Source organism: Scardinius erythrophthalmus, assembly GCF_964197995.2.
Source record: "Scardinius erythrophthalmus genome assembly, chromosome: 23".
Taxonomy (NCBI): domain Eukaryota; kingdom Metazoa; phylum Chordata; class Actinopteri; order Cypriniformes; family Leuciscidae; genus Scardinius; species Scardinius erythrophthalmus.
Genome location: NC_138243.1, coordinates 26327575 through 26353538, shown reverse-complemented (window position 1 = coordinate 26353538; position 25964 = coordinate 26327575). Strand labels below are relative to the sequence as shown.

The 25964-nt window shown below is 37.4% G+C and overlaps 3 protein-coding genes across 4 annotated transcripts; 2 read left to right on the top strand and 1 right to left on the bottom strand.

The window, feature by feature from the left end:
• Nucleotides 1–113: 113 nt before the first annotated feature.
• On the top strand, nt 114–7314 carry LOC308684003 (ras-related protein rab7). Of its 2 annotated transcripts, none has more exons than XM_081354975.1 (6): nt 114–336; nt 992–1064; nt 1175–1301; nt 3014–3232; nt 5918–6046; nt 6115–7314. In XM_081354975.1, exons 2-6 carry the CDS (start codon nt 1012–1014, stop codon nt 6202–6204), a joined length of 618 nt encoding a protein of 205 aa, XP_081211101.1. In that variant the 5' UTR covers nt 114–336; nt 992–1011; the 3' UTR covers nt 6205–7314. The 2 variants fall into 2 exon arrangements, with proteins under 2 accessions (XP_081211101.1, XP_081211102.1); XM_081354976.1 differs by having other exon boundaries at nt 124–316.
• On the bottom strand, nt 7290–8277 carry lage3 (L antigen family member 3). Its single transcript, XM_081354977.1, has 3 exons — nt 8203–8277; nt 7865–7993; nt 7290–7637 (listed from the first exon to the last, which is right to left on the bottom strand). Exons 1-3 carry the CDS (start codon nt 8247–8249, stop codon nt 7523–7525), a joined length of 291 nt encoding a protein of 96 aa, XP_081211103.1. The 5' UTR covers nt 8250–8277; the 3' UTR covers nt 7290–7522.
• Nucleotides 8278–10412: 2135 nt separating this feature from the next.
• LOC308684002 (cGMP-dependent protein kinase 1-like) lies at nt 10413–25544 on the top strand. The gene is made up of 19 exons (XM_081354974.1): nt 10413–10646; nt 10738–10852; nt 13018–13184; nt 14059–14172; nt 18018–18123; nt 18214–18277; nt 18376–18453; nt 18539–18633; nt 18735–18800; nt 20045–20119; nt 20205–20301; nt 20383–20522; nt 21626–21715; nt 21797–21938; nt 23587–23750; nt 23881–24003; nt 24835–24897; nt 25005–25071; nt 25320–25544. The coding sequence occupies exons 1-19, from the start codon at nt 10451–10453 to the stop codon at nt 25416–25418; spliced, it is 2061 nt and encodes a 686-aa protein (XP_081211100.1). The 5' UTR covers nt 10413–10450; the 3' UTR covers nt 25419–25544.
• The last annotated feature ends 420 nt before the right edge of the window (nt 25545–25964 follow it).

The following is a 25964-nucleotide window of genomic DNA, read 5'->3' as shown; positions in this document are numbered from 1 at the left end:
ACTTTTTTGTATTTGAATATATTTTAAAATATAATTTATATAATTAGATCTATCTGCACAGAAATATTCAGCACAACCGTTGTCAACATTGATGATAATAGTAAATGTTTCTTGATGATAGATAGGTATTGAGCTGAGTCAAAGGGAGGGAGCGTTTGCTGCTCATTACTACACACGGATGTGCTGAACTGTCCGTGACAACCATCCAAAAACACGCAACACGACCCAAAGACTGTGTCCAGAGTCATCAGAGACGGTGGAGGTGTCGTGTTTGCTTGTTTTTGTTGTATGACAGCTGAAGATTGTTGCACCGAAGGTGGGATTTCTCCTCAGAAAGTGAGTTTTTGTCACGCTAGCATGCTAGCCGTCTACGCTAACACAGCAGAAGTGACAAGTGAAAAATATTGAAACTGTCTTTGACTGAAAAGCTCTAAAATATTTTTAATTTGAGATTTAAACATTTTAATTGACAAAAACGTGCTTATTTATATAGATAAAATGTGTAAATATGTTAAATTTACGGGATGTTTACTAGCTTTTATTAGCTCTTCATAGCTTTAGCACAAATCTGAGATGCTAAATTGATTATTGAAAAACATTAGACGGGTTTTGGATTATTTCGTTAGGTTAATCTAAATCACAAATGTCTTGTAAACTTCAACATTTTAATATTTGACAGGATATTTGCAGCTGGTTAGTATGGATTGAAAGCTAATATTGACGTTTGCTCCAAGCATCAAAATTATTTTTGCACCAAGCATATTTTTAATGTCAATAAATGAAAAACATTCCACGGTTTATATATTACAAGCAGTGTGGCAGATTTAACGCTTGGGCACATGACTTGACATCTTGCAACCTTCCCTTTTCAACATGTGTGTGTTTGGCAATCACAGCCACTGCATATCATTTGCATAGACGTTGCATAATGAAAAACTTAATTACATATTAAATTGAGCTAAACAGTTTATCTTTTTATTTTACTATTCAGGCACAATTTAGTCCACAAGGATGGCTTCTCGTAAAAAGGTGCTCCTGAAGGTGATCATTCTTGGGGATTCTGGGTAAGTGATGATCTTCTAAAACAATCGTGCCTGACAATGTTATCTAATTAGGTTTTGAGACATAAACTTTTAGATTATGCAATAATTGTTCTTCTATTTATGTCCAACAGTGTTGGGAAGACCTCTCTGATGAACCAATATGTCAATAAGAAGTTCAGCAATCAGTATAAAGCCACTATCGGTGCAGATTTTCTTACCAAGGAGGTGATGGTGGATGACAGGCTGGTGACAATGCAGGTATGACTCTTTAAATGTTACATTTTGGTTTAGCACATTTTATTTATATATAATTATGTTTTGTTTTATTACCAGAGGTCCATGTACAATAGTCAAGAAGACTTTTTACAGGATAAATAAATAAATTTAATATAATACTTTATAGTATAATTGTATTATATGAAGTATTTTTGGTGTAAAAAGGCTTGACTAACATTGTAAGTGGACCTCATATATATATATATATATATATATATATTATATATGGTGATAAAAGTGTCCCTATTATGGATTTTTGAAAATGACCTTTCATGTAGTGTGTAACAGCTCTAAGTGAATGAAAACATCTTGCAATGTTTTAAATCTGAAAGTGCACCGTATATAAAGTTATTGTCTTTCAAAAGTAAGAGTCAACTCTGGGTCAATGAAATGAATCGTTTTTCAAATGAGTCATAAGCCACTTCATTGTGACGTCAAGACGAAACATTAGCATATTGCCCGCCCACTTATTGCGCGCGCAGACACCAGGGAAAACTTGAATCCCATCAGACACTACAGCTGATCCCTGTGGATGCTGGACAGCATCATGTTGTGAAGACACTGTGCTCTACAATGTGAAAGTAAAGCCAGTTTTTTAAAGCCCAAGGACGAGCATATGAAGAATCAGTGGTTAAAATTCATCTTTACCACGATATCACAGCAGTATAATCCTAAACTTTTGCTGTGTTCCCTTTATTTTACTGACGACTGCTTCTCAAATCTCAGAGTTCAGTGCAGGATTCGCAAACCGCTTGCTCTTGAAAGATGGTGTTTTGAGTTTTATATTGTGTAGGTCTCCTGCTAACTGGCTAACTCACATTATTACCATCTTACTGAAATACTTCTGCTAATCAATTGTGGACCACTATTACCTAAAACTGTCTATTAATGCAGATTGTCTGTCGTTCTCACTACTTTGAGGAAAGATTAAGCATGGGGCAAGATTTGTCTTACCACATTGGTTCTTGCACTTGTGCGCATGTTTGAGCTTACCGAATCAGCCTAAATCATATGGATTTCTTTTATGTCTTTCAATAAATCGACAGAAATTATGAGAGAATATTAAAAATGTCTATATTTGTGTGTAAAGATGAATGAAAGTCTTGTGGGTTTTGGACTGACATGAGGGTGAGTATGATGACAGAATTTTCAACATTTGAGTAAATTATCAATTTGAGTTTCGTTTCGTCTGGTCCTTCTCTTTCATATTTGGTTTTCATTTTTGTTTTCCGTATCAGTGTTATGCTGTTTTCTGTGAAGCGCACCGCTCTGTGCATTAACAAATAACGTGTCCATGGCAGCAATCGAATTTTATAAGGGCAAAACCTGGGTCGCTGTCGTGAAACACTTAACGGTTTCCCTTACCTTTATTATTTTTATGCAGGATTATATGCAACCCCCTTAAGTTATTCCCTTATCTGAGGGGAAATCACGCCTTAAGTCTCGTACTTCAGGTGCTTTATGCAACCGGACACAGGCATTTATAAGATGCTGTTACTTTAAGACTTAATGCACTGATTCAATATAATGATACACATCTGATTTCTTTTTCAACTCTTTACGTTCACTTTAGACATAACTGACTGTATTTACGGGAATACTTGCCGAGACTGGTATTTTGACATACTTTTGTTTTGTTTCAAAAGAAAATTCTCATTATATTCTGCCCTTTAATATTCTCACGGCCGTTTCAGATCTGGGACACGGCAGGACAGGAGCGCTTCCAGTCGCTGGGTGTGGCTTTTTACCGTGGAGCGGACTGCTGCGTGCTGGTGTACGACGTCACAGCGCCCAACACCTTCAAAACCCTGGACAGCTGGAGGGACGAGTTCCTCATTCAGGCCAGCCCACGAGACCCGGAGAACTTCCCCTTTGTAGTGCTCGGCAACAAAATCGACTTGGAGAACAGACAGGTCTGTCTCATTCAATCATATTTGACATCAAAATCTGAAAAGAAAACCACCAGATGATTTCAAAATCATCTAAACACAATTTGCTTGCGTTGTTTTTTAAAAGTTTGGAATAATTACGATTTTTTAATGTCTTTGAAAGAAGTTTCCTCTGCTCACCAAAGCTGCCATAATTTGATCAAAAATACACAGGGCTCCAGACTAACTTTTTTTATTAGGAGCGCTGTAGCCCCTGACTTAAAATTTTAGGAGCGCAAGCAGAAAATTTAGGGGCACACCTTCACATTTTCCCCCTAAATAACTATTACAGACAAATGCTTTGATAATAAATAGATTAAGCGTACAGAAATTATGGTGCAGTTTTATTTTAAGATCACAGGGCTCCAGACTAACATCTGAGGGCCACGGCTCTAAGTTCTACAGAAAGTATTTGGTAGCACTGTGGGATGACAAAGCACTGAGCTAAATTTGAGGTGTATAGATAAAGTTAAATTTAATTATTATACTTCATAATGTCTTAATAATATTTCAAAAGCAAAATGAGTGACAAAATAGATATTAGGGAGTGAAAATAGCCAATAAGCACCCTCAGCAGCTGTTTACAATGGTAATTTAGTCTTCTTTTTAAAAAAAATAAGTGTGAGTTTTCCTACTTCTTGAAACTTTCAGTTTTATAAATAGAGACAATCTTTAAAGGATGAACAAAAATGTTTTGGTCGACACATTAAAAAAAACACATTTTAATAGGATATAGTTTTGAAGTGCTGTAAAAAGATGTGTAGGCTACTTTCATAACCACAGTATACCATAGTTATAGTTATGCCTGGTTCAGAATACGCTATTTATTTGTCTGTTACTATAGTCAATGTATCAGATTACACGATTTCGACTCCTAAAAATCTTGTCATGTCCTGGACAAGAAACATTGTCAGACTACACATTGCTTTACGACCAGTCATCTCGAGCCGTCTCACACACATATTCACTTGCACATGTACACACGCACTCACTCACATACACGCACATTGACTAACGCACGCACGCACACACTCACTCACTCACTCACTCGCGCACACACTCTCTCTCGCTCGCTCGCTCACTCACTCACTTGCGCGCGGGCGCACACACACTCATTCACTCGCGCGCACACACACACTCATTCACTCGGAACCCTTCATGGAGGACCGTTAAAAAATTAAACATGCTAGTCTTCTTGTCGTGATGTCGTAAACAAAGCATCGCAGACGCGACGTCGGTTGTCGCCCACTATGAACGAGATGAAATTTACTGGTCGCACATGTGGTCGCACACTCTCAAATTTTTGTCGCAAAATGCGACCATTTGGTCGCAGTCTGGAGCCCTGATACAGGAATAAAAAGAATTATTATTACAATTAGAAATAATTGTTTTTATTTGAATATACAGTATTTTAAAATGTAATTTATTCCTGTGATCAAATCTGGATTTTCAGCATCATTACTCCAGTCTTCAGTGTCACATGATCCTTCAGAAATCATTCGAATATGCTGATTTGCAGTGTTGAAAACAGTTGTGCTGCCTCATATTTTTGGTCAGAGACATCTTTCAAAACCATTAAAAAAGCTTAATTCAAAACTTTTCCAAACTGGTTTTATAAAATGGATAGTGTTATTGAAGTATCATTTAGATACTATGTTTTTTTAATTATTATTTTAAATTCGTGTTTTTCCATTTTCATCTTAAAGTTGTAGTTATTTGTTTTTGACCTTTTTATTTGATTTTGCTTTTTTAAATGTCTATATGTATTTTTTTAATCAATTTTATGTCAGTCTGTTAATTATTTTAGTACATAAAGTTAAACGAAATGAAAATGAGAGATGTTGTCTTGCTAATTAGCTGAAATAAAATAAGTTTATTTATATTTTATTTCGTTTCAACTAATGAAAATGTTTGTTAACCATAATAGAGTGCATCAGTTGGATTCCGGAAGTAAAAACTCCATTCGTTTTCTCCATAGAAAAATAGATTTTTAACCATAACTTTTAAACCTTTAAAGACAGCTTTACTGTGAGCTATGAGATCGTTAATCACTAGTATTTGCTTCTGCTGAAGCCGTCAGCCTGAATTATTTCAACTTAGTTTTAAAATAATCTGGTTTGACAGCAGAATTTGTGATGGAAAGCTACATTACCTATGATGCTGTACTGAAAATTCCACCAATCAGGGAGGGTAAAGAAGCTCCGCCCACTCCCATGAAGCACTGCAAATGACAGAATCTTCCTATGCTCTCAATATACTTAATTTGAATATATGCAAATTTGTCTATAAACGTAAAATATGTTGCAAATACATCAACATTTTAAATGAGTAGTTTTATACTTTATACTATACTTTAATTCGATTATGCTGTTCGCGATGCTTCATGGGATTGTAGTTCTTTCCCTCAATGAAGCCGTTAAGTACACCGTCTTTGTATTCTCGTCTGATTTTCCAATACTTTTTGATTTCAAATCAAAGTTTGCAATGTTGTGATTCACCTCATATCTGATTGGCTTGGTTCGTGGCATGTAACGCGACTGTTTTGAAATCCCCATGGGAGAAATGAATGGAAAAAATACTTCTGGGACCAACACCGCTGAAAAAGAGGGCTGGCACTGTTGTCATATATCACTTTACTATATTGATTGACCAATTGACCGTCTCGTGCAGGTGACAACGAAACGAGCCCAGGCGTGGTGTCAGAGCAAAAGCAATATCCCATACTTTGAGACCAGCGCAAAAGAGGCCATCAACGTGGACCAAGCTTTCCAAACGATCGCTCGCAACGCCCTCAAACAGGTACGCACCGTTTGACGTGTCCAATAACAGCACCTCAGCTCTGATACTAACAGCTGTTCACGTCACAGGAGTCCGAGGTGGAGACGTACGACTTCCCAGACCAGATTAAACTGAGAGATGACAGACCCGTGTCCTCTGGTGACAGCTGCAGCTGCTGAGATGGGACGCCAGGAGACGAGAGGACCAGAGACAGCGCGGGGCGGACCAATCCCGATGCAAAGTGCAAAGCATTCAGAAGAAAACACTTTTTTTTCCAAACTTGTATGTAAAGAACTGTTAAGAATTTAAAGAAGCTCCCTGCCACAGTATCAGTTTTAATATAACTACATTTAAGGATATTATTTCTATGAGAAATCTATTCTATTATTTACAAGTGATTTTTTTTTTTTTTTGCATCGTTTTTTTCTTCTATAGTGTATTTTCATCCATGCAGAATATAGTCTTTTAGACTCGTCTCCTGCTTGTATGTCTGTCCGTGCCTTTTTTTTGTAGGGTGTAGAAGCAGTCACACTTCCTTATAATTCCTTTTTTTTTTGCCAAATTCTTTAATGTTAACCTAAATTGATTATTTAACTAAATCTACACTGCATAAACAACCCAACATGTCATGATATCTAAATCTTCAGCATGATTTAAGAGTTTATCAGCTGCCAAGGCCAGAAAGAAAGAAAGGTTAGTGCCTAAAGACACTCGCATACACGGTACCTTCTTCAGGATAGGAGGGCTGAATGGTGAATGGTGGTGTCGAATGAACATTTTGGGGGATCTGGGAGCTCACAAAGTATTAAGTGCAATCATTTTAACCATGTAACATGTTTCTTTCACTTGACTGAAAGCGTTTCCCCAGTTATAGTGTATGAATGTAACAAGTTAATGATTAATTCCTGTCTCCTGCAAACATGTCTCGATCTCATGCTGTTTAATTACTTGGTTTACATTTCAATGTTCATGCATTTCTAACGGGCGCATCTCATTGAGCAAATTATGGGTATGATTCATGTAGGTCAATAAAGGCACACAATGTGAAGGAAAGCAGAAATCAGAGTTCTGACAAACCCGTTAAACCTTGTGATTTTCTTTTTAACGTCTTTATTTCGATCGACCAGTATTGTAGATGATTATGTTTGAAAACTCCTAGTGATGTCTGCCGATAGAAATCAACATCTGTCCCTCTTTTATAAAACAATGACCTTTCCTTGAATACTTAAATCATCTCTCAGTATTGTTTTCTCAACAGTGCTCCAATAATAAATCTATATTCAAATGACAAAACAGTTTTGGCTTCTGTTGCATCGCAAAACATTTTCTTAAGACATTATGATGAGTCGCATCTCTCAGACAGAGCAAAAGCACATTAACCGTGCTATTTGAGTCCTCGCAGTTCATACTGAACACATGGGAGCAGATGTTTTATCCTCATTACATGGTGCAATAACAGCATCTGCATCCATATGTCTCATATATCCATAATGAGTGTCATTGTGAAACAGGAGGTCCAAATGCATCCATGGTTTCCATCACTAGAGACAAGTGGTCCAAAAACGAGCTCACAGAAACACGAAGGATACGGGCTTCGTCTGCAGTCCATCTCCTATAAAGGAATGAACAAAAATCAGATGTTTCATTTTGTGTAATATTCAGTGTAGCTATATAGATCTTAATTTAATATTATATCTATCACAAATAGATAGGCTGGTGCTTAAAATAAAAAAAGACTAGGTAACTGGGTCCGTGTGGGAAATGTCGACCTAAATGTAAATTAGGACAACTATTTTGAATGATAGGTTTTTAGGTGATCGTTGATTGGGTATTACTCACACAGACAGTGTTTGTCCTGAAACGTCCAGATTTTTACTGATTCCTCCTTTCCTGGGCTCAGGATCAGGAGATAAAGACTGCAGGGCAATAATTGCCTCTCTCTCAGACGGGAAAGGGACCTTTAAAAAGCTGATGTTCTGTAGAGTTAAAGAAATCAGGACCTGGAAATATTTCTTAAGCATGATTAACAGCTCTATTGTGTTATTTGGCTGCTGCTGCACATGGTGTCTGATCATACGTGCAAGCAGGTAAGAGCTGAATAAGTCGGAATAAATCCTGCGATACACCAGTTTAACAATTAATGTTTTAGACATTTAGAAACAACAACAAAAGGATACAATTCAAGTTTTCTTTCTGAACCGTTTTCACTCATGCAAGTCGCCATCTTTACATGTTTTGTTGGGGTTTAGATTGAAAGCGGCATTTTCGTCAAGTGTTGATTAAACGTACCCTTAATTTCATAAAATCACATTCGACAAATTTGGATTCACATCACAGTCATATCAATATAAATGTTTAAAAAAATATATATTTAATATATTTTTTACTGATTATTGTACTCTTTGTTTATATTATCACGTGTAATTCATATTTTTTAAGATGATTTTTATATATTTAAATTGAAAGTCTGCGTCTGGGACAAAACGTCTACGTCTATGTCCTACAAAATTGCCTACATTTGGAAAAAGTAGTAAAAATTATCAATTAAGTGAAAATGGCTAAATTTAAATTGTAGTCTTTTGTTAAATTATTGTAATAGTAGCCTATAGCTATTATCATTTTGTATTTCCCCTTGAAATAAACAACAACATAAATGCCGTCAACATAAATAAGTAGCTCATTAGTGAAAAATCTACATAGCCGAGCAACTGTCACTCTACTGAAAACATATTAATGGTAGCATATTAAATTTTACCTCAACAACAGTCCTCAGGTCAGTTCAAATGAGTTAAACCTACATTTATTCAGTCAGTATCAGACATACAGCATCTTCACAGATCATCACAAATGTTATAGGCTACAGAAATGGTCTTTAGCTGGGGTGGACGCGTCGATGATACCCAAAACAATGCTGTCTAGGTAGTGTGGTTAGGTAAGGCAGCTCACTAGGTCTTGAGACACAGTCGATTCTCTCGCTGTAACCTTCTCTTGCGCTGGATCTGTTCAGTCCTCCGTGCTTCTTTATCGTAGGTAAGTCAGACACAACGGAACCTCTTTTATTGCATGCTATATTTAAAGCGTAAACTTTGTCCTTTTATGAAAAATCTAAAATCCTAAAAATGAGTGCTATTGTTTCCTTTTTGTTATGATGTCACTGATATTGTAAACAGTAAAGTGATTTTTACAAGGACCATAATAATGATGATAAAAATAAGCCTTTCTGGTTTTGTCAGTTGTTTAGCTGTTACTGTTGTATCTACCGTTATGCTTGAATATTGAAAAGAAATTATGTAAATGAAATATATTCAGATATATAACATTGTTACAGTGTAACTAAACATTGAAGTAGGCTACTAATTAAATATTCATGCAACATTAGAGTTAGGAATAGGGTTTTGTTTTGTTGTTGCATTTATTTATGCATAATTCACATTCAGTTATTACTGCAGTGACAAGGACACTGTAAAAAAGAAAGTTTGGGCATTTTATCTCTTTATTTTTCTCTGTGTAGTTGTTCATATTTAATTATTTTATTTTTAAATGACTTTTATACAGTGGGTTTATTGACAATCTGGGATTTAAAGACTTATTTAAAACTGAAAATAAAGTCTTAGGATTTTGAAAATATCAAACTAAGAAGGCATATAATAAATATTTAAGACCAAATACTAAGAGATTACGAAATGCATGTTAAATTTACACTTGAATTGTTACTTTGATAATATAATTTGTAATGAGGATAAAAACTGTATTTAATAAGAAAGCATTTACAACTGTGCTGTATTTACTGGCTACTGTTTTATAGGGTTTTCCATTTCTGTTTAGACTGAAGAAGAAGAAAAAAAAAAAAGATTTTCTTCTTCATTTTTGTCTTGTTTTCCAGTTCAAATATCTTCTTAAATCAAGATTTACTTGAGAAGCAAAATGACTCAAGATTTTTAATATCATGTTTTCTGATAAATGTATCTCAATTAAGTGGGTTTATGCTCAAAACAAGGTCAAATATCTGCCAATAGGGTCAGAAAAATAAACATAGCTAAAAGGGAAAACAAGATATGTTTTCAGATGTTGGCAGATATTTTCTTACTTTTTTAAGCACGCACACACACACAGATCAGAAAACAATACTTAATATCTTAAGTAATTTTGCTTCTCAAGTAAATGTATATTGATTTAAACATGTATACTGGAAAAACAAATACTCAGAAAACCTTTTTTTTGCAGTATAGTTTATTCATAACCCTGTCCTCATGATCCTAGCTGCTAGAACACCTTCATTTCTTTCTGGTATCAATAAAGTATCAAAAACATGCATTGCAAACACAGTAGTTTAGCTTTTTATGGTGTGTTTGACTGAATTCTTTATTGGATTTCATTGCATTTAAAGATGCATAATCCTCCAGTGGGTAACAGTCTCCCGGGGTGATGGGAACCCTCCGTGATCTCCAGTTTGCCCTGCAGACCAAGATCGAGGAGCTGCGGCAACGTGACACTCTTATTGATGAGCTAGAGCTGGAGCTGGACACTAAAGATGACCTCATCAGACAGCTACAGGGCGAGCTGGACCGTCTCCGCGCCGCCCCTGTCACACACAACCCCTCTGGGGCCGCAGAAATCACAGGTGAGCTGGGAAGACTGTGATTAACTACATGGACACATGCTGCATTTTATTTATTGTTGCACTTTATTTTATTTTATTGGTATTGGAGCAGCGTCCCCAGATGAGCCCCAGCGCACTAAACGTCAGGCCATATCAGCCGAACCCACGGCGCTGGATCCAAATCAACTCACCCACGTCACCCTAACCAACTACAGCAAGAGCGAGGAGTGAGTTAGAGCCTGCACACACCAGAGAAACACCCTGCAGCTCATAAAAGACGATCTATTATGCCTTTTTACATTTACAACTTTCTTTAGTGTGTAGTGTTGCTGTTTGAGCATTAAAAAGGCCTAGAAAGTTACAAAGCACAAAGTCACTCCAAAGGGAGTTATTCTCTATATCAGTGCACACTGTTTCTGAGCTCCCTACACCACCTTTATTGTAGTCTTGAGGTTTTCCCCAGGAACGAAGACGTCACAGTATTGCTCATAAGTCTCACTAGACTGGGTAAACCTGTACATTTATCTCTGCTGCTTCCTTTACAAATTTGCGGCGACCAATCACAAACTGGCTTATCCACCTGCCGCGCTATTGGAGGGTTTAATCCAATCCAATTCCTGAGCCGTTACGGCTCTGTCCAATTCCTTTTAACCTCTCGACGATGCTCAATGGCTTCTTTTTAGCAAACAAATCGCTCGAGTGGGTGTAAATACCACTAACTTTCATGTTTTTTTTTTTTTTGGCATAACCTGCAAAAATGGTTCGATTCCATTGCTGCTTCTGCAACACGTTTGGTTACACATTTCTTGCCTGGAGTTTTCAACTGCAAAGTACGTCACCCGGATCGTTGGTCTGATTGGTTGAAGGACTATCCAATTGCGTACAGAGTCATTTGAACTATGCCCGTTGATCACGCCTCTTGTGCAGTAGAGAATACAGTGCAGACCAGGACTAATCAGGTGGGCAGGGTTTCATAAAATATTGAAGCTTCTCCGGGCGCCGCCACTGATTAGCGGACCCCCACCTGCTGTTAGCATTCCATTGACTCCCATTCATTTTGGCGTCACTTTGACAGCGAATAACTTTACATCTGAGGCATTTAAAGACTCCATTTGTCCATTATTTATTTCTAAAGAAACACGAAAATGTTTAAAAGGCTCCATTACCTTGTATCTTACGTTATGGCCCCGTAGATGCAGTTTTTGTAAAAATAGGCTAACAATTGCGTCATAACCACGCGACTCTCTGTCGCACAGTAGAGAGATTACCGTATGGACAGGAGGAGAAGCTCGCGGGCAATCGGGGGGACGTGGAGGCAAAGTGACAAAATAATTAATCAGAATACTTAGCAAAAGTTTCTCCTGCTCCTAGCTCATGGACACCTCCTACTCACACTCTCCGTCTCTGCAAGTTTCGGAAGGGAATGATTCAGATTTCTCTTGGCACAGCCACTAGAAGACAGACGGGTTGCTCATGTCACATCTACGTCGTCAAGCTTAGTTTGAGTCTGCGCAGTACGCTCGGCCATCAGGAAGTTAGTGCTTCTAATTGACTTCACTTTTCTCTGTTGAATCCAATGGGGTCGCTGTGTCCAGTTTATATACTGTCTATGGTTTTCAACTGCAAAGTACGTCACCCGGATCGACTATCCAATTGCGTACAGAGTCATTTGAACTATGCCCGTTGATCACGCCTCTTGTGCAGTAGAAAATACAGAGCAGACCAGACTAATGTTCAATCTTAAAAGATTGAGCTCGGTCTGGTGATGGCCAGACTAAATTCTCGCCCATGGCATACGCTAAAAGGGACAAGGCCTGGTTGACTTGCGTTAGTAGTGTGTTGTTGCCATGTCCAAGAGACGTTGTATTTCCCACCCCAATCTATCAAATTGATAAGGCAAAACTGATGGCATTGTTAGCGTTTACCCATTCTGTGTCCGAAAAGTATGCAAAAAACAGTACGCCACCAGAGTAGTATGTCTGGAATACATACAGTACATTCGTAAAAATGTAGGCAAAAAGTACCTGGATGACCTATTACTTCTGGCAGGAGTGTGTATTCGATGGACACTTTACTATCCCATGAGGCCACAGGAGAGGATTTATGAATGTCTGTAGACACATTACAGATTTACTTTTGTGATATTTTCTAAATTTCGATAAAAATCTATTGCGAAATGACAGCGTTTTCATTAACCGATGTTATACGACTAAAACGTAATTTTTCCCTCTCATGATAAGTCATTCAAAAATCATGGCAACTGATGTTGTTAGGTTTATGTAGGTTTCTCCCTCCTTGAAAAATAATGTGTAAACATTCAAGCATGAAAGCCGATTCTAGTAGACCCCAAGAGCATAATATGTCTCTTGGGGTCACCCTGTGCTCATCCCAGGTCTCGGGAGTTGATCCAGAGGGCTCTGCTGGAGAATGATTTCATGAAGCATCTGGAGGCCAGCCAGATCCTCACCATCATGGATTGCATGAATCCCACAGCTCTGGCACAGGGCAGCTGCGTCATCCAGGAGGGCGACGACGGCTCTACCGTCTATGTCCTGGAAGGTGAGGAGCATTTGCCTCACATCTACAAGATTTGTATTAAGAAATTATCTTATGTGCGATTAAAACTATTTTGAGAAACAGTACATGTAAAACTGACTAAAAACACTAAGTGTTTTTGTTTTTATGCTTGGCTCTGTGAAGTGGGCATTTGAAATTGCTGCTGTTCATCATGTGTTTGTGACAGTGATCCTCTGTGCAAAGAAAACACTTCACATGATGGGTCCTATTATTCCATAGGCTTTGCACTGACTGTTAAAGGAATAGGTCAGGCAAAAAAATCAAATAAATCCAACAAATCATTTCCTCAACCTCATGTCGTTCAAAACAAGCACTTTTTCTGTGGAACATTGAAGGAATATTTGAAGAATTGCAGCTCTTTTACACACACCACCTTTCAAAAGTTTAGAGTTGGAAAGATTTAAATGATTTTGAATGAAGTCTCTTGTGCTCACCAAGACTGCATTCATTTAATTAAAAAAAAAATATGTGAAATATTATTACAATTTAAAGTAGCTTTTTTATCTCTATTTTAATGTTTTCAAATGTAATTTATTCCTGTGATTTTCAGCATCATCACTCCAGTCTTCAGTGTCACATGATCCTTCAGAAATCATATGTGCTGATTCGCTGCTCGAGAAACATTTCTTTATTATATGTTGTGTAATATTTTTTTGTGGAAACCATGATACATTTATTTCCAGAATTCTTTGATGAATAGAAATCTCAAAAGATCACCATTTATTTGAATAGAACTTCCCTTTTCATCAGTTTAATGCACTCTTTGCTATTTGAATGTATTTTAACGGTTCTCCTACACGTTGATCTCGTTCACAGACTCAAGGTTGTTGGTTTTGTTTGTGTGTGTTCTGTGCAGAGGGGTTGGTGGAGGTTACTAAAGGAGGGCAGAAGCTGTGCACCATCGAGCCGGGGAAAGTGTTCGGCGAGCTCGCGATACTCTACAACTGCACGCGCACGGCCACCGTCACGGGTGAGGTTCACTCCGCCTGGGTATTTCACATAGACAGTCTATAAACGGTGTTTCAGAACAAAATATTTGTTCCACCGCGTACTGAAGGGCATTGAATGTTTAATTTTTCCTATGTCTTAGACATTTTCTGTATTTCTTTCGATTCAGTTGAGTTTTAATTTGTTTTGCCTTAATAGCCAACTACATACTAATGCTAACATGTTTGCAGCTTGGCGTATAATGAAAATTAAAACATTAGATAAAGTAATAAAAGTAAAAGGCTATAAAATAATAAAAAGTAAAAGAGTAAACAACAGAGCGAATAATTAATAAAACATTTACATTAAATTACTTACCTTTTATTTAGTTTAGTTTAATTTAGTTTAAAGTTAAGTTAAATTTATATTAAATTGGAACAGGATGGATCATACAATCACACAATAATTAAATAATTAAAATATAGAAATGTTAATAAAGATAATAAATGTAATATACATATGATGTATATATTGCATATATATTTACTACATGTAGTAAAATGGGTGGATGGATTAAATAAGTATTATTAATAAAAAAATGTATTAAATTAAAATAATTTCAGAGAAAGTAACAATCAGTCAGTTTAACAGTGTCAAAGAATCATACAATGATTAAAATATAGAAATGCTAGAGTAATATAAGATATTAAATATAATACATAGTCAAATAACAATAGAGCAAGTGGATCAATGTATTATTAATAAGAACAAAATAATTAAATGAAATTAGGAAGGGAATAGGATGTAACCTTTGTCTCTCTAATTCTGACAAACACAAAATGTACAAGCCTGAACTAATAAGATCACGAATGCACAGTTTGTAGTCTTGAGTCTGAATTCCTGTTCATCTGTCAGGGCTTTGGGCTATCGACCGTCTGCCTTGGCTTCTGAGATTGAGTTCATCCCTATAAACGGCTCTTTCCTGCGGAGTGAACATGGAGGAATTGTCAGTGTGTAATTGCTGGGATGTTTGGCCATATGGTTTTTCTATTATACCCTCACCTTATCCTTTGCCCTTTTTATGACACATCGGTTTAGTGTGATGGATTGGGGTGAAATGAGTTGACTCAGGTGGTGTCTATTTAATCACAATAATAAAAATGCAATTAAAATGGGGCCTTTGGCTGTCCCTGTTCATGCAGAGATCTCTCTGTAACAATCTCGCCTGTGAACCCGGAGCAGATTTGCAGGATTGGAACAAATAGTACTACAAATTAGCTTTCTTTCTCTATACAGCCCAAAAATTTGTACAATTTAAGATGGATTTACACTAGGATTGAGATTTTGCGTGTTTCATGTCAACCTTTTTCACTCATTGTGACAACTAACCTATGCCACTCCCACATGCGACAAAGTAGCCAGAGCAACTTTTCAATATTTAAAGATATGACGGCATATTACGCACAGGCGAGTACAATTTCCCCTGATAGGTCTAAAATATAAACACTAATAGGCTTACCAATCAGAGTAAGACCAAAAATACATTTTGGGAGGATTTATGATTTATTGGCTAATTATTAACATTTTGAACAAAATTATTATAATATTAAGAATCATGTTTCTCAACTTTAGACATGTTCATGACCAAATCAATGCATACAACATAATGTGGAGTATATAATGCATACTACAGTGTGTTTAAGATTGAATGTGAAACGTTGTATGCATTGATTTGCAACCTTTGAACATTGCAGACAGCATGCACTGTCAGACGTCATAGTTGCATATTGTCACATCTCTCTTTTGTGTTGATGGCAGATGAGGTCTGCTGTTCAGGGTCAGCTAAATGAATAGCTTTACAATTTCTTAAAGCTCTGTGCGTTCATTGTCTGCTCTCACGCCATCAGTCTTTTCTGAGCTTTCTCATTTTTCTTGCCATTTTTGTAAATGTGTTTGGTTAGGTCCATTTTCAAGGTACATCTGACATAACTAACTGACAATTACTGTTGTGCATTAGACAGCGGCAAAACAGAACGTTGTGAAGGTCTTTATGAAATGTCTACAGCTTCTTAAAGTCTAAAGGACTTTACTTGACTTTCACCAAAGTTTATTAGCAGTCACTGTAATCTTTTGAATACATGCCAGATTGAGTCATTTAAGTGGTTTATCATGGGAAAACAAAATTTTTCCTAATCTCGGCTGCGTCCGAAATCTGAAAAAATGCTGCCTATGCAAGGAGCATACAGAGCTAGGAAGGCAACAAGGCATGTCCGAATCCAATGATTGTGTCTCCTGAGATACCTTCATCAGATCGTTTTTTGATGTATCCATCACTGCCTTTGATATCCTACAATCCTGTGCATTTTATTCCGTGACAGTTGAGCTAAAAATGTAAATAGGTGTCTGCAAGTTGCGGTTGGTGGTCGGTTTGTGTGTAAATGTCATTTTTCTTTACCAACTTTTTTCACTTTTGATTGTTTTGATCAGTGAGTGGCATGCAGTAATCATCACATAAATTAAAATGTTTACTTTCCATTTCGAATCCAATGATATATAATTAAAGCCTGGGAAATTTGAAGGAAATGTTAAAAATCTCGGCAGTTCATTTCTCATACTGGAAGGTCAGGTTGAAAGCATTGCATGGTGGGATACAGTTTTGTGCAGTGTGTGTAACCCCTCTCACCCGGGTCCTTCACACCCGCTCCGTGCGGGTCTCGGGCATGAGAGTCAGGCGCTCTAACAAGGAGGCTAAAGACTGCAGCCTCTAGCGTCTGTCGCTAGAGCGCCTATTGAGATCAGAGGAGTGAGGTTTACTCGCACAGCAACTACTAGCTGGCCTCCGTTACACTCACCCCCCTAAACCTCACTCCCATCCGGGTCACGGCACCAATGTAACCCCTCTCACCCGGGTCCTTCACACCCCGCTCCGTGCGGGTCTCGAACCCGGGTCTCCGGCATGAGAGTCAGGCGCTCTAACAAGGAGGCTAAAGACTGCAGCCTCTAGCGTCTGTCGCTAGAGCGCCTATTGAGATCAGAGGAGTGAGGTTTACTCGCACAGCAACTACTAGCTGGCCTCCGTTACATGTGCACTGTTGTATACAGCACTTTTTGTCATCCAAGTACCTGCGCATACTAATAATTTGCATACTTTACACAATATACTTATTGCATACAGTAAAAATAGTACAATTAATGGGGGTAGTAAGCTGAACATAGCCCTTCACGTCATGGAAGAATAGTAACCTTGGAAGTTAAAGCAGGTAGGATGTTTATTCATACAATTATGCCATCAAATAACCTATAATGAGGGTGTTGTATTTATCAGGACTGTATTTATTGGTTTTGCAGGTGTTAATAAAATGTCTCTCAATGTCTACAAATATTCTACTTGAAATTGACTTGAGAGTTTAGAGAGGAATATTAACAGTAGGTGAAAGTGTTTGTGTGGGGTGGGCTGGCCGAGTAATTACATTGAGTGGGACGTGAAGAGCTCTCAATGCAGCAGCTGTCAGTCATGTTGAGATGAAGTACAGAACAAAAGTGTTTAGGTGAAGAGATTGTGGCCAGAGTTATATTTGCACATGTCCTTGTTTATGGATTATAAAGCAGAGAATCACAGCTAATCTGTTTTAAATGTTGTTGTCCAAGTCATGGATTCCATGAATTCCATGATTAAATGCAGTAATAAGTAATAATAAAGTAAATTATACATTTTATTTATTATTTTTGGAGGCTTTTTGACTTTACTTGAAAGGACAGTTTAGGAAACTAAATGGTCTGGAATTTGGAATCTAGTAGCAGCAATTATTTGCATGTAAAGCCTTCATTAGAAATAAAATATTGAATAATTTCCTCCTTCCTCACCATTGTCATCTTCTTTCCTCTCAGCCCTGACTGATATCAAACTATGGGCCATAGACCGACAGGGTTTTCAAACCATCATGATGAGAACTGGCCTTCTCAAGCATTCAAACTACATGGAGTTCTTGCGGAGGTAACACAATTTTGCATTAAATCAAATTCAACATTTGACTTTTTGACAGTGTTTGAGATTCTAGTAATACTATCTGAATTGTGTTGTCAGCGTGCCCTCCTTCAAGACTCTAACTGAAGATGTGCTGAGTAAAGTAGCAGATGTTCTGGAAGAGGTGAGGTGTTTTGATCTCTGCACATTCATTCTGAAAACATTTCCAAATTGATTTATGTGACCATATTGTTTTGTTCTCCATCTCTCTTTACTCTTTAGACTCACTACAGTGATGGTGACTACATCATTCGTCAGGGTGCCACTGGAGACACATTCTTCATCATCAGTGAGGGCCAGGTGAGTAAAGAGCCTTTCTGAGGTTTTCTGCTGGATTGTAGAACAGAACATTTATTATGAATTTTGTGGCTGTTTTGGCCCACAGGTGAGGGTCACCCAGCAGAAATCAGCCAATGAGGAGCCAGTGTTCCTGTCCACGCTGTCTACAGGGGATTGGTTTGGAGAACAGGCTCTCAAAGGGTCAGTGAGGAACTTTAAGGTTTTAAGGTTATAATTCTCATTCTTAACCGTTGTGGTTAGGTTTAAGAATAACCTTTTGCATTCTTCATTTCTTTTCCCAGGGAAGATGTGCGTTCAGCAAATGTAACCGCTGTTGGAGATGTGACATGTCTGGTTGTGGATAGAGAGTGAGCAGCTTGCAGAACAGTCACAGTCACCATTCAAAAGCAGCTTAACATCATAACATCTCAATCATTCAAAATCATTAATATTACAATCAATATCACAACCATCCCAATCATTCAAAATCATAACTATCACATTCATACCTGTCACAATCACTGTTGAGACATAACTGTCTCAATCAATATCACAACCATCACAATCAAAATCATAACCTTCAAATCAACATCACAATCAATATCACAACCATCACAATCAAAATCATAACCTTCAAATTAACATCACAATCAATATCACAACCATCACAATCAAAATCATAACCTTCAAATTAACATCACAATCAATATCACAACCCCCCCCAAAAAAGAAAAATCATAACCATCAAAATCAATATCTCAATCAAAATAATCACATGTACTCAAAAGTCATTACTATCAGAATCAATATCACAACCATCACAATCAAAATCATAACCGTCTAAATTAATATCACAACCATCCCAAGCAATCAAATTCATAACAGTTGATATCAATATCATATAATTTAATCAGAATCATAACCATCACAATCAGTATTACACCCTTAATAATCAGTCAAAATCAGAATCTCCACAAACAAACATCCCAATGTATCAAAATGATAACTATCACAATCATCATAATCAGTCAAAATCAGAACCTACACAAACAAAATCACAACCATCCCAATAAATCAAAACTATCACAATATCTCAATCAGAATAATCACATTTACTCAAAATCATAACTGTCAGAATCCATATCACAACCATCACAATCGAAATCGTAACCATCAAAAATAAAACCAAGACCATCCCAAACAATAATTATCAAAATCACTATCATTAATTTAATCAGAATCATAACCATCACAATCAATATCACACCCCTCATAATTAGTTAAAATCAGAATCTACTCAAACAAACCATCCCAATGTATCAAAATCATAACTATCACAATAAATATCTCAATCAGAATCCCAATCATCATATTTACTAAAAATCATGACATTACAATCAATACCACAATCAATCAAAATCATAGCCATCTAAATCATTACCATTGAAATGAATCTCTTAAAATCATAACTATCATAATCAGTATCACAACCATCATCAGTCAAAATCAGAACCTGTGCAATCACAGTATCAGAACAGTTAGTGAACTAATAACATAATTTCTCCATCTTGTCACATGTACTGACTGCTTATAAAACTCTAAACTCTAACAGGTCTTTCAAGCAGCTGATCGGTGGACTGGACAGTATGAGCAATAAAATGTACGAGAGCGAAGAGGTGAAGGCCAAGTAAGCGCGCGATGAGCTCCTTCACATTCAATGTTCAGAAATGAGAAGCATTCTGGGTAATGAGAATAATTGATATTTCTCGTAGGTTAGAGGCAGAAGCCGTGTTCTTCTCTCAGATGTCTCTCAGGGACATCAGTGTGATCTGTACGCTGGGGATGGGTGGATTCAGTCGGGTGCAGCTGGTACGATAGGTTTCACATCATGAAAGCAGCATTTAGATGTTACTTGAGGAATGAGAGTATGTTTAAATCGACTCTTTACAGGTGCAGCTGAAGAACGATCACAGTCGCTCCTTTGCCATGAAGGTCCTGAAAAAGCGCCACATCCTGGACACGAGTCAACAGGGTCACATCCTCTCTGAGAGACGCATCATGATGGAAGCCCACAGTCCTTTCACTGTCAGGTCAGAGTCCCTGTGATCACTTAATCACATCATTTGATTGATTTAACTGTAATGCATTACATTTTAATGAGTTATGGAGAATTAAAGCTACAATATTGTAATAAAATATTCAAAAATCACTTGCGCAGTATGATATATTTCCTGCAGTTTTGTATTTACAATATCCCAAAAGTTCCCAAAGATTTTTAATTTCAGAGAAATTCCAATTTTAAATAATGGCTCATCCCTGTCGCCCTGTCCCACTTGTCGCCTGTCAATTACATAATATAATCCCATAATATCTGCGTTTTACCTGGTTTCCGCTCGTACTGCCATAGTAACCATGGCGACAGATGTAGACAACTGCGTTACGTCTAGCGGCACGCTCACGCTGTTGTTGTTTTGTTCAAACATTATGGACCATGGCAAGCAGACTTTGGGACAAAAGGAGAACTAAAACGAGGATCAATGTCAGCGTGGCGTTTTCAAGATGCCGAGAGCTCCACGTCCGTGACAAACTTCCACTTGACAGAGACGCGCAAATGTAGAGGTGAGCAAATGTACATAAAACTAATCAATGTTATATAGCTCAACATGATGAAATGTTAGAATATGATCAGTATGTTATTCTAATGTTGATCTAGCTTACTGCTAGTCTCAGACAGACAAACCAAAACATAGAATAACAATATAACTTTCAACACACTCAAATGCAGTTTAATTCAGCACTTGCGTGTAGTTCGGTAGAATGAAATGTCCTTATTCCTTTATATCTGCGGGACTCGCGTGTGGTGCTGATCTCTGTCTCTCATTAGCAATCGCGACCTGCTTCATACCACAGTCATGTTAAAAACATCAATGTATTCACTCATCCATAAACATTAGATCCTTCGGCATGACGGCAAGTTCCATAATTCCGCTTATGCGTCATCAACATACGCCTTTGTTATTGTAAGAGGTTAGCGACCCCTAGCGGCGAAAAAAATTACATATTGTAGCTTTAAACTCATGACTACATTTTAAGGATTTTCTCTTTAAGTCTTCTCTTAAAGTATTGATTCATTACGTTATATTTTTTTATGAAAAGCATGCGATAATAAGTCCTTACTGGTTTTATGCTTCAGACTGTATCGGACATTCAGAGATTCTAAATTCTTGTACATGTTATTGGAAGCGTGTTTGGGTGGCGAGCTGTGGACTCTGCTCAGAGACAGGTATCAAGAACCCTCTCAGTGTTTTGTCATGCTCATCTGAACGGGTTGAGTAACTGACTGGGAGTTCTGGGACTGTTTCAGGGGGATGTTTGATGACAGCACCACACGCTTCTACACTGGATGTGTGGTGGAAGCTCTCGCTTTTCTCCACTGCCGAGGCATCATCTACAGAGACCTGAAGCCTGAGAACATCATATTGGACCACCATGGATATGCCAAGCTGGTAAAAAAAAGCAGTGTTATTTTAGTATCATGTATTTAATATTAGAGTATGTATTAATATTTTGAAATTCAGCTTTGTTTTAATTAACAGAAATGGTTTATAATAGTTTGAGTTTTAGTTAAGGTGGCCCTATTATGCTATTTTAAAGGTTCCTAGTTTTGTTTGGGATGTCTTCTACAATGTTTACATTAATCCAAGGTCAAAAAACACTTTAATATTCTCATAACCAATCGCAGCATCAGCTCTTTTCTCACAGTGTCTGGAACGGTTTGATAAAGGATTTGGTCTTTTTTAAACCCCTCCTTTCCCAGAGCCTGCTCTGATTGGTCAGATGGCCTAGTCTGGGCTGCGTTCAGCCCCGACAAAACATTGCACAACGTTTTTTAAACAGAAACGGTCATGCGTTGAACACACTGTTCTGATGATGCCAGAGTTGCAACTATGGCAGCTGAGAAGGCCATTCTTTGTGTTCTTTGTGAAGAATTTTCGGAGCCTGATGAAGTCGGTATAAATATGTGTTTAATACTACAAAATATGCCCAATGTTACAGTTACTGCACTTGCTGCCCAGAACAAAAGAGAACATCCCAATCGAGTGAAGGGATTGCTGAAACTGAAGCACACACATCTTACATAATTCAGACTAAAACACATCTATTTAGCCTCACATACTGACTTTATTTGTTTTAATACCCTGTATTTTCTTTCTCATTTTTAGGAAAAGCACTTAATTACCATTGTTTATACCAAATGTCATACACTTGCAATGAAGCTAAAAATATAAACTACATCATTATGTTGATATCCTACATTTTTACAATAAAACTTACGACAAACATGTCTTCTAATATCCTCAGTTGTTGCGTATGCCGAGCTGCATCGAACTAAATTAAATGTAAATTACTTTCCTTGAACCCATTGTGCGAGTTCACTTTAATACCGCGTGCTTTATATACATGTTGCTGCTGATTGGACTGCAGTTCTGACACACCCACCAAACAAGAGAAAACGTATCTCAAACCCCGTTGCACACCGGTGCACGCCGTTTCCAGGAAACATGCCGTTCAACCCGGAAACCGTAGCAAAATGTTGCGCACCGTTTTGAACTTGAACGTGCCCCAGTTGTGATTGGTCTACTCTGCTCTGATTGGTCAGACGACCCAGTCTGTTGTGATTGGTCTACTCTGATTGGTCAGATGGCTCAGTCGGTTGTGATTGGTCTACTCTGCTCTAATTGGTCAGATGTTCAAGTTGGTTGTGATTGTGACATGTAGGGATATTACACACTACATGAAAGGTAATATCCCAAAAAGCATAATGTGGGCACTTTAACAATAACAACACTGAACCAGATCTGAAGGCTGTAACCAGAAGGTTCTATGTTTGAACTCTGTTAATTAAATTGCTGTACATGTGTTTCTGCTACATTTATTATCCATTTAAAAAGAAAAGTTTTTAAATAAAAAAATTTACTTTGTAAAGAAATGTATTTATAGGCACACATTACATTAGTCTACAAAGCTAATTTTAAGCATAATCCTTAGATTTCTTAGCAGACGAGAAACATAAATTCAGTCAAGTGTTCCTAAATTTGTGTACATTTACCAAACAAAATATTCAAAAAGCAAAGAATAGTCATTGTTTTTTAGACAGACTTTGGTTTTGCTAAAAAAGTTGGCTTGGGGATGAAGACGTGGACATTTTGTGGAACTCCAGAGTACGTGGCCCCTGAGATCATCCTAAATAAAGGTCATGACGTGTCGGCCGACTACTGGTCTCTTGGAATCCTCATCTTTGAGCTGCTGAGTGGAAGGTTGGCGATTTACTAATGACATTATTAACCAGTTTAAAGTTTTCTGTTGCCAGAATCCCAGGAAGTGAAATTCACACTCTGACTCTACTAATTATTAACATTCAACACCATTTTCCTCTTTCCATCCAAGCCCACCTTTCTCAGGGTCAGATCCCATGAAGACTTATAACATTATTCTTCGAGGAATCGATATGGTGGAGTTTCCCAAGAAAATCACCAAGAGTGCTGCGAACTTAGTCAAGAGACTGTGCAGGTACAGAGATGGAGTGAGCACGTTTATTCAAAAAGCCTGTGTTTAAAAGCCAAGGGAGGTGCTTAACTATACAGCATTTATATCTATACTCTCTTTGTGCACTGCAAACTAGAAGCGTTAAAGGAACACTCCACCGTTTTTTGAAATAGGGCTTATTCACCTTCTTTCCTACATTTAGATAGGTCGGCAAATGCATTTTTGTCTCAGTGCATGCATTGTTTTAGTTTGACGGTCGGCGCTAGCTTAGCTTAGCATAATGAATGGAATCCTTTGTTGCCAGCTAGCATGTCCTGAGTAAAAGTGATGAAAAAAAAAAACAAAAAAAACCCACCTAATTACTTCTTGTGGCCTGCGTATTCACAACAAGTACAAATAGCGATGCAGATTAACACTAGGCGATTTCCTATGCAGATATTGACTTGGGACTATATTAGGGGGAAGCACAGGCGAAGCACTGCTACTTGGGCGCAGAGATATCACGCCCAAGTAGCAGTGCTTCGCCTGTGCTTCACCCTAATATAGTCCTTAATATATAAGTCAATATCTGCCTAGGAAATCGCCTAGTGTTAATCTGCATCGCTATTTGTACTCGTTGTGAATACGCAGGCCACAAGATATTTTTTTTTTATATCACTTTTACTTTCCCCCGTCTCGTTCACTCGGATGTACGGCATTGCTTATGTTGCATGAGTGCCCCCTACTGGCCGAACCCTTGAAATGTGTTTAAATGGAACGGCCTTATAATGTTGTTGACGAGATTAGCACTCCTTACTAGATTTTGAAAAACAGCCTTTAAGTGTGTCATGTTTGCATGTGTGTTTATCCTGACAGGGACAATCCATCCGAGAGACTCGGCAACCAGAAGAACGGAGTGAAGGACATCCAGAAACACAAGTATAGAGGACATGCTCTGACATTGTCGCTACATTTGCACAATACTGCACTTATTTTAAGACTTAGTCATGATATTGGGTCTGTGCTGGTTTTGATGTCTCTTGCAGATGGTTTGAGGGGTTTAACTGGGATGGTATTCGTGAAGGAACCTTGACTCCTCCATTTATACCAAATGTAAGAGAGATTCTTCAGCCAATTACACAAATTAATCATTTCATGGACTGCATTTATTTGAAAATTAATTTGAGTCGACCTCAAAAAAAAAAAAAAATCAACTATCCCAGACATAATCCTACTTTGGTCTGAGATATTACTACAGTGTTGCTGTCTTGAGTGAATACATTTCTTTGCTGTATGATGTTTTTGGTACAGAGAAAATGAGTTTGGGAAAGTAATAAACATATACTGTTTGTTTGCTGCAGGTGGATGGGCCTTTGGACACAAGTAATTTCGACTGTTTCTCTGAGGACACAGACGAGCCGCCACCTGATGAAGAGTCTGGCTGGGACATTGAGTTCTGATTGGATGGACCAAATGTTATGAACGGACATATAAACTGTAGCCTGAATCCAGAATAGAACACCCACAACAGAGCTGTTAGTACCTGAAAGTCATGTGCAAATAAAACTTTTTCTTCATTAGATTTTATTTATTCATTTATTTTTTGCTATTGCAGTAGAATATATACTGTGTATATTTTTTTCTAATGTTACACACATTTATATATTCTATACACAGTTTTATATATATATATATATACTGTATAAATAGAATATATTTATGGAAAAATATATTTATATATATATTTATGAGAGAGAGAGAGAGAAAGTAAAACATACACAAAACAATAAATAGTAATTAGTAAAGTAATTTAGAAAATGTAAATTCAAAATATTGGAATCTATACTCCATATTCAACTTTACTGTGAAAACAACATCATAAATGACAGAGTGGTGTTGTAAAAGCTCTCTCTCTCTCTCTCTTTCACACACACAGCAAAACAAAGGTATACAGAAATTTTAAGCAGAGACATTTTTAAATAAATGTATTAAACAAAACTATTTTT

Coding starts and splice junctions, on each gene's coding strand:
- lage3 (XM_081354977.1), bottom strand. CDS start 8,249: ATGGCGACTTGCATGAGTGAAAACGGTTCAGAAAGAAAACTTGAATT. Junction 7,994..8,202: donor TCAGAAAGAAAACTTGAATT/GTATCCTTTTGT, acceptor ACAGAACATCAG/CTTTTTAAAGGTCCCTTTCC. Junction 7,638..7,864: donor TCAGGACAAACACTGTCTGT/GTGAGTAATACC, acceptor ATTCCTTTATAG/GAGATGGACTGCAGACGAAG.
- LOC308684003 (XM_081354975.1), top strand. CDS start 1,012: ATGGCTTCTCGTAAAAAGGTGCTCCTGAAGGTGATCATTCTTGGGGAT. Junction 1,065..1,174: donor ATCATTCTTGGGGATTCTGG/GTAAGTGATGAT, acceptor TATGTCCAACAG/TGTTGGGAAGACCTCTCTGA. Junction 6,047..6,114: donor CTCGCAACGCCCTCAAACAG/GTACGCACCGTT, acceptor TTCACGTCACAG/GAGTCCGAGGTGGAGACGTA.
- LOC308684002 (XM_081354974.1), top strand. CDS start 10,451: ATGGGAACCCTCCGTGATCTCCAGTTTGCCCTGCAGACCAAGATCGAG. Junction 13,185..14,058: donor TACCGTCTATGTCCTGGAAG/GTGAGGAGCATT, acceptor TGTTCTGTGCAG/AGGGGTTGGTGGAGGTTACT. Junction 18,124..18,213: donor TACATGGAGTTCTTGCGGAG/GTAACACAATTT, acceptor TTGTGTTGTCAG/CGTGCCCTCCTTCAAGACTC.